This window comes from Anarhichas minor, unplaced genomic scaffold, assembly GCF_050575085.1.
Source record: "Anarhichas minor isolate MPS153535 unplaced genomic scaffold, ASM5057508v1 ptg000155l, whole genome shotgun sequence".
Taxonomy (NCBI): domain Eukaryota; kingdom Metazoa; phylum Chordata; class Actinopteri; order Perciformes; family Anarhichadidae; genus Anarhichas; species Anarhichas minor.
The window spans coordinates 2842501-2867156 of NW_027466601.1; the positions used below are offsets into that span (position 1 = coordinate 2842501).

At 43.2% G+C, this 24656-nt stretch overlaps 1 protein-coding gene across 1 annotated transcript in view; it reads right to left on the reverse strand.

Moving 5' to 3' along the window:
- Positions 1-24656, reverse strand: part of svila (supervillin a) — a 56638-nt gene that overhangs the window by 18582 nt on the left and 13400 nt on the right. Inside the window, 22 exon segments of the mRNA XM_076085430.1 lie at positions 1397-1552; positions 2329-2501; positions 2616-2787; positions 4106-4192; positions 4608-4634; positions 4798-4881; positions 5771-5936; positions 6877-6933; positions 7366-7431; positions 9257-9316; positions 12062-12194; positions 14130-14295; positions 15419-15971; positions 16607-16656; positions 16982-16997; positions 17234-17543; positions 17947-18042; positions 19052-19188; positions 19630-19694; positions 22311-22345; positions 22992-23159; positions 23630-24481. Of these exon segments, the coding sequence (XP_075941545.1) occupies positions 1397-1552; positions 2329-2501; positions 2616-2787; positions 4106-4192; positions 4608-4634; positions 4798-4881; positions 5771-5936; positions 6877-6933; positions 7366-7431; positions 9257-9316; positions 12062-12194; positions 14130-14295; positions 15419-15971; positions 16607-16656; positions 16982-16997; positions 17234-17543; positions 17947-18042; positions 19052-19188; positions 19630-19694; positions 22311-22345; positions 22992-23159; positions 23630-24481 (3629 nt within the window).

Here is a 24656-nt window from a genome sequence, read left to right on the forward strand (position 1 = left end):
TGACCTGGGGGGGGGGATGATTTAAAGCCACAGCTGTCACCGGCAGACGTAAGGAGGAGGTGCAAGGACACCAAAATAGACCAGACTCCTATTTTAGATATCCTCTTGAAAGGACGCTCTCGAAGCAGCATTCTCCAAACGCTTTGTGTAAGACAGCAGCCATTTGTTTTTCTGTCCTCTTAAACAGCCGAACGTAATCGCTGGTCAAACTGCTGCGTAGCATTTTTTTTTGTCTCCGCGAAAACAAACAACCTCATTTAAAAAGATCAGGAAAATGTAGGCAGATGTTTTGGATCCCTTCCTGCTTGGCTGGCTTGTTAGTTTAGTAAACATGTTGCATCCTCAAGTATGTCTATTTAAAGAGACTGCCCTCAATCTTACTTTTGTAAGGGTTGTGCTTTCAACAGAAGACAGATATTTCTTGGTGTGACACGATGGCCTCTGTGCCCCCTCAGGACAAATCATTATAGAGTGGTGCAAGGAAGACGTATTTTTGTTGGCCAACCTCGGAAGTTAGCATCGGAATAGTTCCTTGGATTTTTTGCAATGGATTTTGGATTATTGAAAAAATAATTCTCCTTGGTAAACAACTTTTCAAACAAGATACTTAAGTATGTTGTTCAACAGGATAATCTTAAATGAACGCCACCTTTATGATAGTTGAAGCGTAAACGCAATTGGCAGAAGTTAAAACGCTAACGTGAGGCTATAACACCACAGTCGCTGACATATTTTATATCGAAGAACAAACCTTATTTCAGGCGTTTAACCAAAAACCCATTTAACAAACCCACCTACTATGAGACGAGGGAGCCGGAACTTGCTAACTCATTTCTAAGTTAAATGACTTATTCCTACACCACTCTATTAGTTATACCATTGGTCCCTGGTTCTCAACTGGTGCTGGGTTAACGTCCACAAATTCAGTAGGGTGCATTCTGGCTGAGTCGCTTTAAAAAAACAAAACAGTTAGTCCAATTTAATTTTGAAGTTTGTTGAATTTGAACTCCAAATTCTGAACAGTGCCGTTATGTTCATCAGCCAAGCTAACGCTAGTGGTGTCGCTCTGGTAACGGCAATGCACAAGATGCACAGAGGTTAGCACCCTTTCCTCACAGGATGGAAGGAAATGAAACTAAAAGGGAGTTAAGTTAGCCTAAAATGTGAACTTGGATGTAGACCTGTTTTTAGACATTTTTATTAAATATTATTGGTTTACATTTATGAAAAGACAGGCCTGTGAAAATGTGGGCAAGATGGCAATTGGTATTATAACCCTAGGGGATTTCAGCGAGTGCCGAAATAGGGTACAGAAAAAAAAAAAAAAAAAGACCCCGTTGTGGGTGCAGGTGCATCTGACTGTCTATGGTCTGAGCCACCTGCTCGCTCCACTGACCTTTGACCTGTAACAGCATGAATTTCTTGTAAGGCACGGCGCTGTTGTTGGACATCTGCTCAGAGATGTTGACGCTGCGCAGGTTGACGTTGCTGAAGTTCTCCTTGCTGGCCAGGCCGGCCAGAGCCACGTCGGAGAAACCGGAGTTCTTGTTCACTGCAGTGAGCACAACAGAGACACACGGAGAGGGGACATGAGGCGGAAGAATACATTCAAGTCATTTCATTTACCGCCCTTTATACAGATGAGACAACGGCTGGAGAGTAAATGACCTTTTCATGCCAGACTAACCCGGTCTCTATACGACTGTAACAGATATAGAACACTCCAGAGACAGTTTAAGTGTATTTCTATTGCTGTCAGAGGAGGTGATGGAGGAAGTTATGGGAGTAGCATGACATTGTCTTTGTGGCTTATCTAACGTTACTCTCAAAACAAGCTACAGACCTCGTCCAGCTTTTGAGGACGACTCTGCACAATGACAGGAAACTGACTCCAGTCCCAGATGTAGGTCATTCGACCATTAACAGACTGCGTATAAGTGACGCGTGATTTAGATGCATGTTCAGCTCTTTCTTGTGTTGTTTTAAACACTGGAGGAACAAATATTTTTGTCAATATTACAAAGACAAGAAAAAACTGACAATTATTGCACTTGGAAAATTCTGATATTTCATAAATAAATTTCATATTTCTGCAGGCGCACATTTATAAAAGCTCATGTATTTTCACACCACTTTCACATGAATGTGAAGGTGGCGGGCCAAATCAATGGACTTATAAAACATTCAAGGTTTAATATTGTAATGTCAAAATTGATATTGACGGTGTTGTGCAAATTTAGAAGAAAAAAAAGGAGCCAGTCACATGTTGCGTCCCTGCCCGGTTTTGGTCTCCTGCATTGTCCCAGCCCCTCGTCCACCCTCACTCACTCTTCTCAGCCTTCATCCTCTTGCTCTCCAGCAGGCCGATGTTGAGCCTCTGCTCCGTGTACTCGTGTCTGATGTCCTCCCTGGCGGCCAGCATCTTCAGAGGGTTCCTAGACGACTGGACGTTACGCGCCGGGCGCACCGCCCGCTTGTGCTGCTCCATCTCCGAGGTCAGCCTGGGGAGGGTGTCAGAGGGGGAGGGGCGCGGTCGACAGAGGGGAAAATTAAGAGTCTCACAATGATGTCGGGCTTCTTACTTGAAAAATGACCTCCGGCGGGCGAGAGCTTACTTTGGCACCTGGGGGCCGAAGATGGCATCGAAGTCCATCTCCACCTTGTTGGTGGTGGCGGGGTGCTCCTCCGCTTGGCGGTAGAACTTGGAAAAAGTTTCATCCTCGAGGGCCATCACCTCCTTCACCTTCTTCTGTGTGACTGTGATGGTTGCTTCTGGCAGTCCAGACACTGAGGGGGGACAAGATGAGGCCGGGTCAGGATCATGTTACATCCAGAGTTCATTGAAGTTACTTAAGCATCACCGAGCTCGTGTATTGCTGATGGAAGATGTGCTCATTTACATATTTATGGATAAATTAAAAAACAAGATTGTAACTTTGCTTTGAGGAAAACTTTACAGTAATATAGTAGAAGTCTTACTTCTATACACAAATCCTCCGTGTTCTCATCATATCAAACCAGATTTTGTGAAACTATTTTTTTATAATTTTGTCTTAATTTGTCATTTTCTGCACACAACTGAAATGACCTACAAACACACAAAGTAGTAAATATTAGTTGTTGTTGTTGTTGTTGGTTTATTAACACAATTCATTATTTTAATTTGGCTGGGCTGTGAAACGATACATGATCGTCTTTCGTTGCATTTCTTTCTTTTATATATATTTTTAAGTATATATATTTGACCCTATTTTGCTGTTGAAGCCTGAATTAAAGAACAACACGAGGAACATGTGTGCCCCGTCTTTACAACAAATCACAATCGATCATCAATTCCCCCATTTAATGTCAAGACATTAAGCGGGGACTCTTATTTTTCTTTAATCCATACTGTATGTGCTCACATGCTCGTGTGTTCTTCTGAATATTCATTTTAAACATAAGTAAGGTTTGTTATGGTTGTAGAAAAGTTGAAGGAAGGTTGTTCTTACACTTCGATTGGCATGAAAGTAAAAAAAAAAAAAAAAACAATGTTGCCAAAGCATAAAAAAAGTACACAATAATACAAATATATTAATTAATAATATTATAGTATTAGGAATATATAGATATTTTTTATAGATCACTCTCTGGGCACATATCTAATCTTGTGCTACTGCAGCCTTCCATTAACACAACTGCCTTGAATGAAGGCAGACCTAGTGAGATATACTGCTGTTGTGACTTTTACGTAAAACTGACTCTGGTGCTTCTTCTAACTAGAGGCCAACATGTTAAATTGCCAGAACATTTATGTGCATGTGTAAAAAAAGGTCCTGTTAAAATGTGCTTGCCGTAACCAGCAGTAGCCACAGTACTGAACTGTTACAGGTTATTTCTGGGATATAATAAAAGCATGCCATATCTTTAAGGAAAAATAGATTCTCTCATCTCAAATGAATTAGAGAATACCGCATTTAATTCATTACGTTTGGTCTCGGTTACACAACTGATATCCATCAGGAGATTTAACTCTGTGTAAGAATCTATAATTGATTGCATGTTATAACGCGGGAACATTTTTTTTCTCAGTGAGTGAGCAGAGAGCGTGCTAAACGAGACTGACCTTTGCTGTTGAGCTTGCCGAGGAATGACTCCAGTTTATCCAGCTTCATGTCCGACTCCAGGTTCAGATCTGGCACGGCCTTGATCTCTGCGCGCACGCACGCACGCACGCACACACACACACACACACCTGTTTGAGCCATAAATTGACTCTGATTGTAGCACAGATCCAACTGTATCTGTAAACAGGCAGGAAGTCTGAGCTTTTGTTGTTCAGTGACGCCGATTTGGAACAATGACTGAGCATGAATGAACAATTGCACACGGTCACTATGAAGTTATCTGAACATATATTTATTGCACGTCACAAGCATTTTAACAACAATAAACAGCCACTGAATATGAATCCAGACTCATGCATGTGGATGGTAACATTATCCAATGGTTTATATCCTATTAGGCTTTGATAACCTAATAGAAGTGGTGATTTTTTTGTGGTTCTGGTGATGATGAACATTGCATTCAGTGCAACATCGAAATAAGAAAATAGAAAAGGAATAGACCTTCCATATCAGACATCTCCTCCATGTCTTGTGAAAGAGAAGCAAAGACAAATAAGATGTGACCCAGAATCATTTTCAAAACTCTGCATTTGTCAGCTCAGAATCTATCCATCTAAGTTCAAGTCAACAATTCAGCTACTCAACTGTGTGTAGAATTGGGTTTGGACAGTGTGCTTGGTGTCAAACTGACCTTCTTGAGGTTTGGAGATGGCAAGGCTGCTGTTCTTGGGTTTGGGGGACAGAGGCGACTGGAGGGCTGATGGGGAAGCCAACCCTGTTGTATGAACACAGACAGGTATGAACATCCAAAAATGCATGATATGGTTATCTGGTATGACATGTACAGTTTGTGAAAAACAAATCGGATATTATTTGTGGTCCAGTTTGATTTTATAAGACAAAGATTGCGATGTCACTAGAACATTGGTTCGATGTACACCAAAGAACAGTTCGTACTTGAAGACGCTAGCACTTTGCTCAGTGTTAACTAATGTAGAGGAGTAAACACAGCTAAACATAGGTGGGATGGACCCCTGTATTATTATCATTAATAAAATGGAGGAGCTTTCATTTACAGAACATCGCGAGCCGTTGCGTCATGATGTAAGAGTCTCGAAGGACCGCTACGACCTGCAAGGTGAGGGGCAGTTGCATGATGGTATGATGTCATATTTGGACTGAAGTTGCTAACTTTTTTAAGTTTGTTTCTCTCGACTATACGTTTGCAACTTTTTGGATCGTTTGAATGACAATTTGTGAAAACCGACTAGAGGTGAATGAATAAAGAAACAGCCTGTTGCTAAATGAGCTTCACCGACGGAATCGCATTGCTAGGCAACAGCTCGTGTTCATGTTTACTTCCTGTCTGCTTGTGTCATTTACATACACTGCAACGAGAAATAGAGAAATACACAGACACATTTGGAATATTAACGTCGACTCTGAAATGGTCTATACAGAGTCGGATTCATTTTTCATGGACAGTGTTTTATGCACTTTTGCACCGTTTATTCCCCCCCAGCTGATAACTGGGACGAGGTCTTTGCAGGAATCCGGGCAGAAAGCAGACTCTGAACTGCAGACGGGCATGTCTGCATGCGCCTCCGAGAGAGATGGAGAAGGACTGTAGAGGATATGTGTGTGTGTTCAGTTTCCCCTCTGACCTTTCTTCACCATGCGAGCGGCCACAGTGAACTGGGTGGAGTCGTTGGCGGCTCCGTGGCCTTTCGTCTTCCAGGCCTCCTCTTGGGCTACGATCAGCCGCTTCCTCTCCTGGATGGACATCTGAGCCTCGATCCCCTGGCACTCCATCTCCGCCTCAGCTAGTCTCTGAGAAGGGAGAGAAGTCACCGTCAGTTACAATAAAAACACTCCCGATGGACTGAAAGTTAAAGGACTAATCCACCTCAGGTTACGACGCTTCAGTTTGTGGTGTACCATACATTCCAGGAAGCATTTCGGGAGTAGGTATCCACAACAGTGCTTTGTGTTAGACTCTTCCTGGAATGACTGGGGCACTTGGGACTTTGACAGAAGGAGTAGATCCTTGGAAGTACGTTGTCACACTAACCTACAGCAAAAGGAAACTAGAATGACCGCCTTGTGGCCGTGTGCCTCCGCCAACCAGTCATGCTGCAGTTTACATCCACGTCCTTCCCAAATGTTGTCCCCTTGTCATAATTAGAATATGAATTCTTGCGTTATGGCCTAAAAGCATATTTTGTGAGGTCACAGTAACCTTGACCTTTGAACACCAAAATTGAATCAGGTCCTCCAAATCAAAAGAAATTCCCTCAGGTCGTTCCTGAGGTATCCCTTTCACAATGGACGGACAGAGGGACAGACGGACGGACGACCTGAAGACATTACGGCCACGGCTATCACCGTAAATAAAAATAAAAAATACACCATCTGCCAACACAATGGAACCATTTTACGTTGCCATTGGTTGTTTGTTTAAAGCGTTTAAATGTGGATAAATTCCTTTAGGCCACATTCACAAACAGACAAGTAGCCGAGCACAACGAGGACACCAATGGGGGGAGATTAATACACAGGAAGCACCTTAATCCCCGTGTTTCTTTTCCACTGGGTGACTTTAGAAATGTTTTTGTGTCACTCGTTAAAGTTCAAATAAAAGAAATGTTAGTTAACAAAGTGAAGACAAAGAACAATAGCAGACAGTGTCCTTTAATTGCAACTTAACCCATTTGGTCTAAATACTGATTTATGTTGCGAGAGCACTTCATACAACATTGACAGTGGTCACCTTTCGTCTCCAGGGGTGTCTCTCATCCACCCGCGTGGGTCTGGGCGATCTGATGGTCTTCACAAACCAGAGGCGTGGGATGAGGAAGGTAAGAAAGGATGAGGGGGTTTAGAGGATGGAGGTTGAAGAGATGGTAGAAAATGTCCAAGCTCTGCACAAGCACCGGACGCCACAGGGGGCCGCCATGCTGACCCCGCGGGCAGAAGTGCTGAAGCTTCAGGAAGGGGATGTTTTAGAGGTGTGGAGGAGCAGGGCGGCTGTGAAAGGACTGTGAGCATAACGTGCACACGCCATGCCAGCATGGTTGCAGCTGAGGGGGCAAAAAAAAGGACCACACACTTATGGCTGAAGAGCTTTTCTGCAAACCCTCACTCTCTGTTTCAGGGAAGACGCGTGTTAAAACGAAGGGGGTTTGCATTTCAGAGCTTAGTTAGGTAGCCGGGGGGGTGGGGGAAGCAAAGCGGAGGGCGAGCATGGCGTGCTTCCTACCTGGCTGGCCGAGTCATCGGGGGATGGAGAGCGGGGAGGAGGCTCAGGAGGAGGAGAGAAAGTCTCCTATAGAAACACAGCCATGGAGAGAGGACGCAGTATTTTAAAAGGGGCGTTCCAAAGATTCTATTAACCTCCGGTGATGTCACAGTGATGACGTCAGGGTTATCTCGGCTTGAGCTTGGAGACCACACATTTATAACAGGAGGCCCGTGTAATAAGCAAGCGGTGTAAGGTTAGAAAGAGGTGGGCAATGCATTCTGGGAAGTGTAGGATGCAGTGTTCTTAGAGCTTTACCCAAGCTAGGAACTAAAAGTCAAGATACCTCAATCTCATTTCCCACAAGTCCCTAAAATGTATGACACTTTATGAAACTCACTGAACAAAATAACAAAATGAAAATCACACTTTTTTCATTCATGTCACTGTTTAGTTACATATAGTCTAAACTGTAATGCCCTTCTTAATGATTTCCAGGTGTGTAATTATGGTAGAGAACACAAAATTCCTTTTACTTTAAACCAGCAATAATCGAATTATTAAAAAGTTCTAAGCTGCTAAATGCTCCACTATGATCACCAGCTAGTGGCTAACTCTGTCTGTTGTTTCAGTCCAGCATAGTTGGTCTATCAGAGGGAAACCGGAGCGCTGGTTGATAATCCTGTCACATAATACATCACATCATTTGATCCATTGTTCAGATAAAATATTGATTAGTCCAGCTTAAAGTTTGTATGTTTTCTCTTGAGAAATTGAGTCTGCTTGAACATGATAATCAGCCTTCAAAAATGCGATCTCAAATATTACTAATAAGAGGGGATTATAAAGTCTGCAACGTAATGTGCCTTTTGTAATGTTGGATACATTTTGGAATGCACATTTTCCATAAGTAAAATCTATATTGAATATACCTTTTACAGAATATATGACATATTAAAAACAAAAGACAACTATAAACATTATAGAGGCCAACTAAGGAAACTGGAATTTGATAATTATAATCGCATTTTATTTCAGTTTATAGTCTATATAAACATGTGCTATGGCCTTTCTGTTATCTTATCTATTTGCATTTTTTTTTAATATTCATATATTTGTTTGCTATTTTACGTTTGTATAATTATGATTATTATACTTTGTCTTTACACATGTGGGCTTGTGTGTGAGTGTTTAGATGTTTGATATTACCATAAGACAATAAACACGCACAAAAAAAATCCCTCATGCGTAATATTTGCGTTATAGGAAAATAAACTCTATGTGTCATTAAACAACTGCATTCACAGAAATATTACGAGGACATGCCCCGACATGGAGAGCGATAAGGATTACAGTCCTACTCTGGCCTTCATACACGGCTCACATTAGCAACGAATTATCTCTGGAAACGTTATGACGATTAGAGACAAACACACTTTAGACACACAGACTGCACATCCACAGTGTGTGAGAGACATCCTTAACATAATTCTGAAACCCAACGAGCAGAAGGTGTGATGAATTAGAGAACACTGTCACCATGATTTTAAGGGACACACACACACACACACACACACACACACACACACACACACACACACACACACACACACACACACACACACACACACACACACACACACACACACACACACACACACACACACACACACACACACACACACACACACACACACACACACACACACACACACACACACACACACACACACACACGAATGTGTGTTACACTCGAGATGTATTCATCAAGAGAGCGTGTTAGCAGCCAGGAGATACAGTTAAGGATGTATAAGTTTTGATCACTAATCCAATTGAAATGCACTTGATAAATACCACTGCAGTGTGTGTGCGTGTGTTTGTGTGGGATTTCGGGCTCGCACACTGGCCTTACCCATAGCTCGTCGGACACGGCGAAATCATCGATCATCATCATCATCAGCGCTTCGTCGTCCTACAGACAAGCGGCCACAGGAGAGAAGGGAGGGACATTGTTTGCTGAAAGGGCTCGGTTGTCCCGGGGATAATGTCAAGGCCAAATCACACGACAGACTCCCTAAAAGTCTTTTGACACACCACTTGGTCTGTAAGAAGTGTTAATTTTAAGGCCCTCTGAACCCAAAAACCCGCCAGCGGGATTGAAAAGCACGTTTTCTTTAAACAATGACCAACACAGTTTATCACAGCCAGAAGCTGTAAAAAACATCATTATCGTCAGATTTTCATCTTTCCGACAGTAGTTGAACACATCATGTGACGCTTGCTTCCATAAAAAATAAAATGTGATATTTCATCAAAAACATTGTATTCTACACGTCTCATTTAAAATCTGGCCCCAAATAAACCATTTGCTTTAACAACATTCTGTAAAGAAGACTAAATTGTGTGCCTCTCAGCGCAACTAGTAAGCCTTGTTTGATTTGTCTGAGACCAACAATCAAGTGACAAAAATTCTGTGAAATTAAAACTCAACTGTCAGCTTGTGAACACGGAGCAGAGGGGAGAGGTTGTGAGAAGTAAAAACGTAAATAGTTCAACATAGACAGCACACAGAGCCTCCATGTTTTCTTTCCAACATTGGTAACATTTGTGGACACTTGGAGAAATGATGGATTGATAGATTCCAGTGTTTTCAAATTTTTGTAAAATAGGTTATCAAAGAAATTCAACTTGGGTTTTTGTATTTTATGATTTATGGCATTTTAACTGTGTTATATTGCATTTAAGATACTTTTGAATTCCCTCTACTTTTAGCCATGATTGTGCTGTTTCCATAGAGGAAATGGACTGAATTGTGTGCACTTGTCGTGATGAAAGGGAGGATGAAAACATAAATTATCCTCCCCCTCGACCTCTACTTAGAGATCACTTGAACGTGACTAAAATTATTTTTTTTTTGTTCAGAAAACATCAGCTCAGTCACAGCGGCGGCAGAGCATGGAAAGCAAAACTCTTCCTGACCTTGAATAGGCTGAAAACCTAAAATCTGAATATGTGCAGCGAAGCTGAACAAACCCTGATAAGCAGCTGGAAAGAGAAACAGAGGCTGGTGTGGACGGTGATGGTTTGAATGCGTCTAAACAGAGAGGTGCATGTGGCGTCCCGCCCTCACCCTCCCTTTAAAAACAGACAAGAGGATGCCAACACACAGACACGCACTCAACATGCAGAGGATGAAATGAGGTTTATTTCATTTTTCTTTTAAAAAAAAAAAAAAAGGTAGAAGGACATGCAAACAGAGACAAAGAGAAGAATGAAAGGCTGTAACATGCAGAGTCATTACTGTCAGTAACTTTTTAAAGTCTACACAAAGTAATGCATTTTGAGTAAAAATATCTCAGTGTGTAATTTGGGCAAAATTAGGCCTTCAAATTCCTCTTAATGTACTGTGATAGAACAACTGTAACAAATATAAAAGATAATCTAGAGACAAATGAAACTGCTCTGTAGGGAGGTCTATGGCTGCAAATAAAATTTAAATTTCATTATCCTCGTGTACAAATAATTTATGACGAAAGTCACATTTTAAAATCCAATTTTGTTAAAACATAACTATTAACATGGTCATTTAAATGAAATGCCAGTGACAGATGTTTTAGTGTATTTAAATGAAATGACTAATGGACATTCTCAAATACACAGACAATATGCAACCTCAGCTAAATAAAGACTGTCCTCACTTTATATCCGGTAGCTGCAAAAAGCTGCTCAGATAACTGTTCATAAGTACAGTATGTATTAATATTTATAAAGCAGCAAAAGAGCTTAGTAAGGGCTTAACAATGATATGAGTTTCTGATAATAGTTTATAAAAGCATTAACACATTTTTTATATTTAGTTAATATACCAATTATAAGGCTGATATTAACGTTCTTAAGCAGTCTACAACTGTGTACAAGTTTCTTACGAGTGCTTATAAATGTCTAACAGCACACGTGTTTATGTTGCCATTGTTAACATTAATAGTCTTATAAACACAAAATGTTAATAAACATTTTATAAGGACTCATGTCCTTAATACCTATTAACTAAACGTTAATTATAGGGACCTTAATATAAAGCGTTTCCTATTATTCTTATTTATTCGTCATGCATCTTGCATGCACAAATGAAAAAATGCATTTCAATTGAATTGGATGATTTCGTTATAATATTGGCAGCCATACACTTCCGGCATGCACCATGAAATAATGTCCATCTGTTCTACTGCCATGATGGAAACGCATGCAGATACATGCTGACTCTTGATACAGTCCAAGCACACAAAAAACATGCAACATCCGTGTGTGAGACGGAACAGAGGAGAGAGACAAAGCGATAAAAGGACACAGACATGGACAATACACAACCTCTCTGTTTGGAGATATCAAAAACTATTATCACGTTTCTACTCTGACTGTTGGATGCTGACTTTCCCATGATTCTAGAGTTACATGTCGGCAGAAGACGATCAAACACATCTCCTAGACTCTGACTTCGGAGGCCGATACAGCTAATGCAACCCCGTGAGTCAAATCAAAGTCACCTGGAAGTGTTCATGTGTTGTGATTGGAATCTGAACCACAGTTTGGATGTAGCGCTTAGCTCAAACAGGACACCGCACACCCTTTTAAACATGAATGGGGCACCGTGGAAAAACGTGACGCAACAGACATGAGCGGATGCCGCCCGCCTGAGTGTGCAGGTTCAGGTGGTTACCTTCTTCTTGAAGCTCTGCTCCGCCTCCCAGAGCTGAGCGTGCTGTTCGCCAGCAGCCACCTGCAGCGCATCCTCCTTCCTGTTGATCCTGCTCCTCCAGTCGTCCTCGCCGCTCTTCTTCAACAACGCCACTCTGAGACGGGAGAAAGCAGGAGGGGAAAAGTTACAATACGGTTCATACCGGGGAGAAGACGCGGGCGGCTTAAATGTAAAATGTATAAAAAACTATTGATTTAAAGTAGATTATACTTTATTTATGGTTAAGAGACGTCATACAGCACTTACATTTGGTATTTATTTATTCCCCATTATTGTTTTTTGTGTGTGTGCGTTTGTTTCATTTTTGTGCTTTACACTCTTTTGTGGATGTTTCAAAAATGTTATTTGCATTAAACATCTGTCTGTTTATATAATATAAGCTAATATAAGAGCACATGATATGAAGACAGACTACACACACTGCACACAGCAACTGCAAGGTCAGCACTTGTTGAAAACTACATTTTGTTACTGTCCCAACAGAAAACAGGCACACTGCCCTTTAGTCTCATCTACGGGACGGTCTGCAGTGAAGACAGCAGAGGCTAAGCAGAGACACACAGCATGCCAGTTAACAGCCACTGTAAGAAATACTGTTCAGTTCTGGATCAACAGACTGCCGACAGCTAAAGTAGAATTAGACACAAAGATCACTTGGAGATGTCGGTGAGTTTAACAGGAGCTTTTCTCAGAGCAAATGGTGAGATTTATTTTGGTGAAAGTAAATATAGGCTCTATCTATGTCAAGTGCTCACTTAAAATTTGAACATGTATTCTTCTGAATGAGTTGTAAAAAAAACTGGGACTCCGTATAAAGCACATGGAACACAAAGTGAGGTATAGTGAGAGAAGAACAGAGGTTCAATTATGGAGCTGTCCTCTCTGAGTGGGGAGCAGACTGGAGCCATAATGGAGGGGTCAGGGTGTTGGGCTCTAACAACTAGCCCTCTGTGACCCAGCGCGGGGGACGTCCTGTTCTGCCCAGAGGGGCTCCACGACAACGCCACAAACAGGATGAAAGTTAACTCTGACTAGCTGTCGCCAGCTGCATCTGGGATACGGGTCCTGCCTTCAGTAAAAAATCCTTTTGAAAAGGGGAGAGACTCAAAGACGACGCGACGCGGTGAGAGGGAGAGAGAGTGAGCCGGCGGACCGGAACACGCTGGGACACCAGTTCACTTCCATTATGTCATCAATCAATTCAGAGCGCGGCCGCTTTCCGGCGTGTTTACCGGTCAAACCGTCAGCTAACACAACGTGACATAACTACACTTACGTCATCGTTTCAGTTGTGAGGAATCCGATACCGAGCTTCAGATCAAATGTACATGACGAGTATTTCAAATCATACAAAAGGACGGACGACGTGAAAGCACAGTGAGTGCTTGAGTAGCAATATGCCAAAAATAAAGAAAAGATATATACATTCAGAAAATAGTGTCAAATTGTTCCTCCTGTTTGAGTAATGCTGATAAAAACTACAATGTCCATTAAGGTCAGAAACAGAATTAAAAAAAATATGGAATTGACCATCGCTCATCTGTCGACATGCTAATAAGAAGCCTGATTTGTGATTTGTTACAAATGTTACATCATTGTTATGAAGTGAGCAGCTTGCCAGGATTGCCAGCAAACTCCATATTGACGATATCTCCTTATCTTATTAAATTAGAGCATTACGTTTAGTGGCATTGAAGAGCTTCAGCATGAATGTCCATTCTATCACTTCCATATCCAATGTGGTGGTGTTGTTGTTGTTGTTGTTCTAGCAACGGCTCGGCCTCGTCTTCACGATCTCATTTTCTGTCTCCATCTAATCCACATTTAAAACAAAAAAAAGAAAGGAATCTTCTCTTTTCGTCATACCCTTGCTCGCCTTATTTACTGACCAACTGATCCAAAAGGGATTATATTTTAGGCTAAGATCACGTAAATAGAATTAAGCTTGAATGAAAAGTTTAACAGTACCTGCACTTGGTCAAACATGTAGTAAAGCAAGATTATGGAATGACCACACAGGCGGGCTCACCTCTCTCTGATGGACATCTGTCTGGCCATCATCATGGCGCTCAGCTCCTCTCCCTCCTCAGGCTGAAGCGGGCCGTCCGTGTGTGCGTCTGCCGCTGGAGGCTGACCACCGCTGCCGGGAGAACCGGATCCTAGCCTAGATGTCACCACCGTGTACTCTGGCAGCTCTGTGAGCATAAGCAGACAAGCACACACACACAATGGAGAGAGCAAAATCAATAACTTGACAGCAACTACATAAATGTTCACATGGCGGATTTGATTTTAAATGGCATTATTTTTTTTGCTTAAGAAGGACCTATGTGAGGCAAATAAGGTGTGAAACAGGATTTAAAATACAGTCTGCAAGTTCATCCATGTATCAAACTCTATACTCCTGAGGGACAGATCATTCTTACATCGTTATTCTCATTTTCATTGAAAAATATTTTTAAAAAATGCTTATGGTGTGATTATTGTGGGGCTCTGTAGATATGATGTGTAGGTCAGGATGTTTCTGCAGCACCACAACATTTCATTTAAAATGGTAAAATAATAATGAAATATTGCTCATACTGCCATTTGAAAATTGCAGTAGGCCGTGTTAAAATGCCTCGATAAAAATGTGAATATTTGTGCAGCCCTATCTAGTACAAAGCAGTGTGGGAGCAAGTCTTCTCAGCTTTAAACCGCCCTGCCAGCGCTGTAATCAAATAACCCACGCTGAGTCCTGTGCTCTGTCTAACGTGCACACTGATGCAGACACAGGTGACGAGTTGCTGCTCGGACATAGAGGAAGCCTGGATACCGCAATCTGAATGAAACACATTTGCAGTCCCAGGAAGTGCAACTGAACGAGAAACCGAAGTTTATTTCGTCTCAGTTTGCACCATGTTCATTTTTACGTGTTAGCATGCTAAGATTTAGCATACAGTCTAAAATTGTCAGTTGCATTCATTTTAGTCAGAGAGTCGCCTCTTTAACCCACTTCATTCACCTATTCAGCATCACTTTGTTTTCCTTTTTATTTTTCTGTTGAAGAACACTAATAACCAAAAGCCACTTATTAAAACCAGAAAATTATTTACTACCTACTATATTTGGCCAGTGTTTTCTTCAGCATCAAAGTCAGTGAATATGGTTTTAAATACTTTGCAAAGCCGGATATAGAGTAAGCTGTGGAGAAGCTCAATATAAATAATTAATAATGTAATTTATTTCATTCACAAAGACACATTCAAAGTTCACATAAGTAAACAAGAGAGAAAAAAAGTGAAATGTTAAACAAAGAAGTGGTCCTGCTGCTCTTACCTCCACTGATGGCCCGGCTCCTCTGGCTGTCTGCGTAGTGTGCGTGCGCCTCCTGCCTCTCCTGGAGCATGTGACTCTCTGAGCTCTGCACGGCTCTGTCTCCCCGCCCTCTTGCCAGCCACTCCTCCTCCTCCTCCTCCTCCTCCTCCTCCTCCTCCTCCACCTCCCCCCCTTCCTCCATCTCCTCCTCCTCCTCCGCCTCCTCCTCCCTCCTCCTCCTCTCTCTTCCAGTCTGGGGCTGGCACAGAGCAGCCTGCTTGACCGCCTTCTCCGGAGAGGGCAGCTTCCTCTTCCCTCCTCCCAGATCAGCTCCGTTCTCTCCCCGCGGCAACATTTGGCACCTATGCTGGTCCGCCGAGTCCCGGGACCTCCGAGAGAGGCCCTCAGAGCTGGGGGGGAGGGGCTCAACCCGGGGCCCCGCTGCCGGCGCCGGTGCTCGGGTTATGTGGATGTCCCCGGCGTGGTCCGTGGAGACGGTGCCTCCTCTCATAGGGGAGGACGACGAGGGCGAGGCGGGGAGGTGTCCGAACCGAGAGCCTGGACCGTTTTGAAGCTGTGTGACGGGGAGGAAGAAAGAGTTAGAGAGAAAGAAGTGTTTGTATACGAGGCTTAGAAACAGGTCGGGAAAACTGCACACACGCAAAAATCAAGAGAATCACGCTGACGAATCACCGCCTGTCTGACTCTCGGCACTTCCTGAGCATCAAAGGGCAATTTGCAGCCTGCATCACAAAGCCATGCCAGCCGGAGCCAGAAGACACACTTTCCAAATCCAGAAGTTAGTGAACTAACCTGACATTTCTGCTGAGTAATGAATGACAAGCAGCAGTAAACATCCATGGAAACCTCGGACAAAAACCTTGCAAAAGAGAGTCCTTTAAACTTCTTAATTTTTTTTCTTAATCAATTTCCTCCAGCTTGGATCAGGGCAGATGAAAGATAGCGGCCCATGCAATGGTGAGCAAGAGTCAAAGTGCTCTCCTTCTCCTCTCTTCCACCACGGAGGCATCTTTAACAAGCCCTCGAGCATCACTGAGTCACAACTCACTCAGAAGCCGGGCAGCGCACTGCACGTTCACAGTGACATCACACAACGCGGATACGGGACGCGCCACACGGGTGACATGTGCGGCCATTTCTGAGAAGCCGAGTCAGCCTCGATGTGGTGACGGTTCAGAGGGAGCTTACTTGTAGAGGCTCTACGGGGCTGTCGCACAGCTCCTGTTCTCCCCCCACGACTACGCACATGCTGAAGGGTTCATGTGTTGTACAGATAAAGCCCTCTAAGAAAATATGTGATTTTGAGCTAAATAAATGAAATTCATGCACTATTTATTAACCAGAAACCTTGGGAAGTATGGTCACTCACTTTATTGCTAACTAAATAAAATACTTTGTTAAATACAAAACAATGCTGAAATGTAAAAACAACAGTTTGTGGTTTTACGGGAGTTACGAGGAATTATTTCTCTTGGGTTGCAGCTGCGTCCTCAAGTCTCCGCTGGTTGCCTGACATTCTCACACTGACTACAAGACTTCAGACAGTTTGTGTACGGATTAAACAAATGTCAAGCTATTCCTTTCAAACAACATATTTTTAAGTCTGTATAACATAAAAATGACACTTTACAGCCAACAAAAATATGGTCACGTGTTGAAAGAACACCTCTGTTTTCTAAAACCTTACAATCTAAGGAAACTTGAAAATGTTCTCATTAGAATAAAAAGGTAAAGAGTTAAAATGACTTTGGTTTAAGTGCAGACTTCCAGTGAAATATGGGCAGAAAAGACTGAATGATCCTACTGCTCGCCCACCTGCTCCATATCTCCCAGCGTGATGGGTTGCGTCTGGTAGCGGGCGTTGGCCCTGCGCTGCCGCGTGTCCCCTCTGGTGCGGGTGACCCTGATGGGAGGCTGAGCCAGCCGGTTAAACAGCGCCATCTTTTCCGCCAGGGTGAGAGTGCTGAGGTCGGGCTCGTCCTGGCCCTGACCCTGACCCTCCACTGTGGACACCGGCTTAGAGAACTGGACCTCCTGCATCTGACTGGCCTCCCGCGCCTGCTCCCGGGCGGCGGCTCTCTGCTCCTGGGCGGCGGCTGCGCTTTGCTGCGATGACGCCTGCAGGCTGAGGGCAGGGTGACACCAGAGAGACAAAGAGGAAGTAGAAAGGGGACACTTCTGGTGAGCATGGAAAGAGCTCATGCAAGCTAGCTGGTGGCATGCTACATGGCAGGCAGCAGTGTGGAGCCGTGTGCATCCGATGACAATGACCACCACAAACAACTATTAAAATAAAATCTAGTCTTTTTAGTATTAGTATATTATAATAAGGAAACCATGTAGTTTCCTCTCATCACACAAGAGGGCATCAAAGCTCAAAAAAAACATTCCGCGTCAGAACACATCATTCCCATTCTGTGGGGTGAATACCACTCTGAAAAAGAACACTTGGCGTATAAGCAGCGCTCAGTCATCGTGTTAGTTGCACACTGTGGGTTGGCGTGGGCGTTCACATCCGTGCCATGTACCTGTACGGCGGGAAGGTGCTGCAAACTAGGGTGGGGCTAGGGACGCGTGCTACAGCATTGTGAACGGTCACTGTGTGTGGCACGTGAGTGGGGACGCTAAGTGGACAAAGAAAGAAGGAAAGAAAGAGAGAGCGAGAGCGAGGTGACAGAGAAAACACAAATGAAACAGGAGGGGAACCAGATCACGAGTTTCAAAAATAATTTTGAATCGCGCCTAGATCAAAAAATGTTGCTGCATTGGAGAGCTTGAAGAAGTAGGTTCACACAAATTACAGAAAAAAACATACCGTCTCACTTACCCCAGCTAAAGTCTTGCCGTGCGGATGGTTTCATAGAGATATCAGAGTCTGGATGGAATTGTGTTGACTCACTGCACTGGAATATTACATTACACAATTCTACCCAGAATCAGTGACCCTCGTAGAGCCATTGTTGACCAGTTTCATAGGGACTTTGAGTACTGTGTTAAGTTACAAAATTTGCAGGTGTGAGGTCTGCTGATAATCCAGAGAAATGTGAGCATTATTAAATGTTCTCTATTCGATATTCAGAGCATTAATATAGCAGCAAACAACTATTTTGCTGTGTAATGACAGCGGAGTAATGTCTACCTGTGCAGAGAACGAGGTCACTCTCTTTGTGCTTGTTGTAATCCGCGCATGTTAGCGTGCCCCACTAGCTAGCTTAAGGCCACCGTTCTGCAGTACGCTCAATCAAGCGTAGCAACCACCCTCTGGTTCACCCCTCATTAAAACACTGTTAGCACCGTTAGCTGCAAGCCGCCGGCTTGTTGAGAGCCGTATGGAGGCAATAGAAATGCTCTGAATTACGGATAGAGAGCCTTTAAATGAAAGAGTTGTTGCTCTTGAATTTTTCTATATTTTGCAGTTATTTATTATTGTTCTGAGTACCCAAACAAAATCCTGTTCATCTCTCCCGTTTTTGGGGTGGAGGCAGAAATATCAAATCTCTAAAATATGCCAAGTTTTTAAATGGACCCTTTAAACTATTACCAAGATGTGCTTCATTCAAAGGAATAGTTTGCCATTCCCTTCATTCCAAACATGTCAAACTATTCCTTCTCAAGTAACTCATTAAGACTCACGTGGCGGCTATGACTACTTCCTCAGTGGTGATTGGCTGAGTTCTGGACCGGTCTTGTGTCCGCCTTAGTCTCCTGTCCACCGCTGCGTTCCTGGACCGCTGTTTGGAAGCTCCGCCATCAATGCTCTTCTCCAACTCCTGAATGGAAACGTTGGGAGTAAATGCTAAATCAATGGAATATTTTACCAAATTTAAACTCTAGTAGGATGATCTCGGAGAAGTATTTGCTGCGAAAGCGACAGTGGGTTTGATGACTGAATTGGCTACTGAAGGATATCAAATAAGCCTTCATTAAAGACAGATTGAGTACATTAAGATGATATCCATTTCACAGATATAGAGCGAAATGTGCGCCAATAAAATGCTTGTTCTCGGTGGAACGCCTGTGCTGAAACCAAATCTTATTTCCAGGTGTTCTTCTCTAAATCCCCACAGTAAAGGGAGGATGGAAGATAAAAAATAAAAAAAAAGTCAATGTTTGTGTCGACGACTGGAAACTAATTTCTCCGTGCATGGCGTCTGGAACCAGCATGTAATTCGCAGAACTGAGAGGACAAACAGGCGATAGTTGAAGCTCACCCTGAAGAGAGAGCGCTTGGCCGCTACGCTCAGCTTGGCCCGCTCATCTAGCTTCTCTTCATCAGCTACGGAGAGAGAGAGAGAACATAAAAACATTAGAAACTTTGGTTATACTACAGTATGTAGAGAACAGTAGAACACTGAAAAACCTTCTCCAGGGTATTCATTTTAAAATGAGTCGGTTTGTAACATTATAAAGACGGCGGAGACTGTATTTTTAACTAATTCTCAGAGCTAACGTTAGCTTGATAAGCTACCTAGCAGCTAGGAATGAAACACCTGCTTTAGTGTACGTCTGACCGAAAACAAGGAGCCATTTTATTAAACATGACTTAGAATTGTAAGTGGTAAATCTAGCGACGAAAGCAACAAAATGGCCCTGTAGAGGGCCGTCAGTCTTTAGCTTCATGTCTCAGACTTCCGTTGAAAGGGACCAATAGAATGTCGCTGTGTCGCTCTTAGTGTGAACATAGCTTTAGAATCTGAAAATATGTCAAATATGCATCCAATATCTTTCTAATATATTTTTCTTGCGTTGTTCGTGCACATAATTAAGACTATAGAAGTGTAAAAATAGGCTACGTCAAATTATTCCAAGGGATATAAATGGGGGAGGGGGGTCTTGTTATATTCTCCATCTTTAAGTGCTCCTTGGCTGAAAAACAATTGAGATTGGTGTAGAAGATATGAATATTTAAACTTCATATTTGAGTTTTAACAGCATCCTCTTTTGAGGCAACGTTTTACAATCTTTTTACAAACAGCGAATTCACCGTTGAGGTGCAAAACTCCTTTTCTAAGCAACACATTTGTAAGTGTAATGTGTTATAATTAGTGCTGGGCAACGATTAAAAATTTTAATCCTGATTAATCGCATGATTTTTTTGCGATTAATCACATTGTTATGCGCAAAATTCAATAATGAATTCAAAATTTGTGTATTGCGTACTTTTATCTTGAAAGTACTGCTATATGAACAAAAGTGCAATAACATTTGATTTGTAAACACTTTAAACACATCAGGTTCTTGTTAACAGCAGCATTCCCTTTACACAGTAGCAGTTATAATACAGTTATAGTGATTCTGATAATAGATATTCAGCCGGTGTTCATAACTTTATCTTCATGTGTGTAAGAGATGCAATTTAAATATACATCTTGAAAACTGCAAACCTATCTACATCATGTTTTTTTCTCTTTTTTTAATGTTTATTAAATGATATTATTTAGTGATAACTAAATTATGCTTATTATACATATTACAAACAAAACAACTTTAAAAACTTAAAATAATAATTTAATGAATCAATTCTTTTTTTGGTATTTTGGTCAGACACATATGCAACGCTGATTACCGTAATACGTGTGGTATTTATCACCCTCTATGTACCAACATAGAGGGTGATAAGAAGCTGTACATGGAGGGACTTAGGACCCAGGGGAATGTAGGTGAAGGAAACAGGAAAATAATTGTCGGCGTTAATTAACGCGTTAACTTGCCCAGCACTAGTCATATTGTTCACCTTCATCGCTACTCAGCAACATCTGGCTTTATAGCTGGGAGCAAAGATAAACCTGTGACTGGTGTGATTGAGGAGACTTTGCAGAGCTGGACAGGTGTGAGAAGCAAGGACACCTCTGCTCCCTCTGATTCTCCACGGAGCAAAAAGCGTCCCAGCTGAGTGTCTGCTTATAGGAAGCAGATGAGCTGGTTTCTGCTGAGCTGTTCTGCTACTGTGAGCACCAGTAACGACTCAAAAACCCCACTTCTAGATGTTGGGCTTGTTAAAAAAAAGAAATCAAGAGATTTAAGTCATTTGGCCTCCACCCTCGTGTCTATTCTTGAAGCTTTGACATAAAGCCTTTGGAAAATTACATGTTATTCATTCGTGGCCACCGGCATTGACTGTGAAGCCCCAGATAATCATGTAGTTTCATTGGCAGCTGCATACGTGGACTAGATATTGTTATGACAGATAACAGTGCCCGTCCCACACAGAAATCACTGCAAGTATGACTCAGAGCCGATTAGAACTGAAACGGAAAGCAACTCAACTGAAACTTGATTAGATACTTTTTTGCATCACCATAATCTCATCAACTGAGCCCATCCAAAGACAAAAGACCGATGGAATTCAATTTACTCAGAGAACTGTGGAGGTAGTTTTTGTTGGCATTCTAACCCTCTGAAGAACCCTAAATACAGTGTAACTGTTTGCTTTTGGTAGCATCACCTCAAAAGTCTAAATTAAACCATGACACTAAAAAAACATTTGATTCATAAAAACACAAACAAAACGGCATCGCTTCTACTACATTATGCAACTGTTAGTCCTGCCAAGTAATCTAATTGGTCAAACACGTACAGCCATGATGGTAATTCCACTAAAGCTAGCCACGCTTAACCAATTACCTCACCAACACTTGTGTACAGAGGCTACAGTAGCTCATGGGTTTTACCTTACGCATCTTAAAAAATAAGTTGGGAGCGATAAAACCTCTAAAACCACGTTCATCAACAAACGTGCATGCATGCATTCTGATGTGTAAATGTGTATGTATTATATTTCCACTTACTGCTACAGATGTGTTCGGAAAATCACATTCTATTCTAAAAACAGTCAAATCTTTGCTAAGACAAGTTGGGGGGGGGGGGGGGGGGGGGGGGGGTAACGTCTTACCTTCAGTGGGAGCAAAATCTGAACTGGCACAGGACCTTCGGAAAAAGTGCACAAAGAAAAAGACAATCAGCAAAAAGTAGTCGTTTCCATGAAACGCGTAAGTCGGTAATATGAACGGGTAGAAACAGGAGAGAGAAAGAGTCGGTCCTGGTTGCTGCTGGAAATAGGACGGCGAGTGTTGGGAGAAGAAATTTAAAAAGGGGAACAACTAAAGCAGACTGAGAATGGGAGAATTAGACGGCATTACTGAAGTCTGCTTGGTTCCATGGTCTCAGGGAGTGATTACCAACAAAAGGCCAATTCATGCTTCCTTGGTACAGTCACATGTAACGACCACTGCCAAGGTCCAATCAGAGGGACCTTTGGCCTTTAAGCTTCCCCGCTTGCTAATGTTGTTAGAGGGGTAAAATCAAAGAGAACGTGTGTACATGTTGATCCAGCTCATGGTATTAATCTGATTATTGACTTACTACATACTATAGAATTACTTATTGTACACACATATTGTATACAGCATGTACTTGATGATTAGTATAGTGCACCAAAATCTGATAGGAATCAACATGTCTGTGCATTAAATATTATAAAAATCTGCATTATGTTCCGATTCCTTTGACATGCATGATGATAGGGATATTTCCCAGCATTCACTCTCAGCCATGCAGCAGTCCAGAGCAGTACCTATCGGTCTCCTGGCGCTCTGCAGAAGTGATGGGCTGCGTCCTAAACCTCTCTGAGGTCTTTCTACTCTCCCCGGGATAGACATACTGCCGGGGCCTCCGCCCCCTGTCCCTCTCCCCTCTCCACAGGGCCCCGTAGCCTGCGAGAGCCCCGTCCCCCGCAACCTCACTGTAGGGGCCACCCGAGGACAAGGACCAATAGATAAGAGTACCAAAAGGAAAGAGAAAAATACAGCATGGTGAGGGAGAGATAGAGAGGGACTGGTAGCTTTTCAAAAGCAGAGGTGTAGGTTAGAATATTCAGCCACACCCCTGGTTATTAAATATGGGATGCAAGACCATGCAGATGGTTAATGCATGCACACGTTCATTGGCCCCGGTCAGTAACCAAACAAGTCAAACAGCCAAAAAGAACACAAAAGAAAACATTCATCATAGGAAGCTTAGTGTTAGGTGATTAATGCATGAATGCCATTTCTACAGATTAGAACTCTACGCTTTGATGTTGACTTCACACCAGCCTTAGTTGCCTGTTAGTCATTCAGCAGCCGGGCGAGGTTGGTTAACAAGCATCAGTGTGAGTTCTACAGAAGCCGGCCGGTGAGTAGCGGCGGTGCGGCGTTTTACTTTGCCACCTACAGCTCGTTCCTGCGGCCGGTCAGAGGGGTGGTGGTGCTCTCCATGTAGGAGTGCCTGAGCTGGGCCACAGACACCCGACTGTCCTGGTGACTCTCTCGGTTACCGACACCGTTACCCTCCCTGACCTCTCGGGGGTCGCCGGCGTGCTGCTGCGGGTTCCACTGACTGAACCCTCGTGGATCCCCAGCATCTGACACAGAGCGGCTCGGGGCTGCGCCTTCATGCACGTCTCTGGGCTGGATGTGGGTGGCGGCCAACCCTTTGTGGATATAGATGGCATTCTCCCGCTCTCTGGCCCTGCTCTCTGACGCTTGCAGACCTCGGGAAGTACGCTCCGTTTCGTCCCACCTGGCTCTGCTTCTGTGTCTTCCTCTTACTGGTTCCTCCACCTCTGCCTCCCTTGCCAGACTCGGCGCCCTCGTCATCCCTTGCTCCTCTTCCCCCCTTCCTCTCCGTGGGTCCTCAGTGCTCCTCTCCCTGCGACGGATCTCTGAGGGCAGCACTGCTTTCCTGCTCCTCAGGAGGCCCTCTGTCTTGACGTCCTCCGACTCCTCAGTATCATCTTCCAGTGGATCTTGCTGCTCAGAACCGGACGTGGGACCGGAAGCCATGGACAGGTAACTGGGGTAACCGCCAACTTCTTGACTTCCCGGTGGCCCAGGTCGGTTGAGCTGAGCCTGGGGGTGATGCTGGGGATGGGGGTCGACGTGATGGGGCCCTGGTGGATCTGCGTGGTGGTGTGTAGAGGTTTGGGTCTGGGGTCTGCGGTACACTGCCGCTTCTGTAACTTTTCCCAGCTCTGGGCTCCTCTGGCGGCCCTCCTCCCTGGCAAGTCTCTCCCTAACTCGGATTCTTCAGGGAAACAAAGGGCCGGTTAACATTTGTACTACATGTTTAGACACAGAGTATGCCTCCTAAAGTCATAAAGAGGACTTGGTCTGATAGAAGGAGCAAACACAGAACTCCTATTTTGAGTGCTTTAAATGCTGATGAGTGCTTTAAATGCTGATGCACTGAGAAGTTGTGT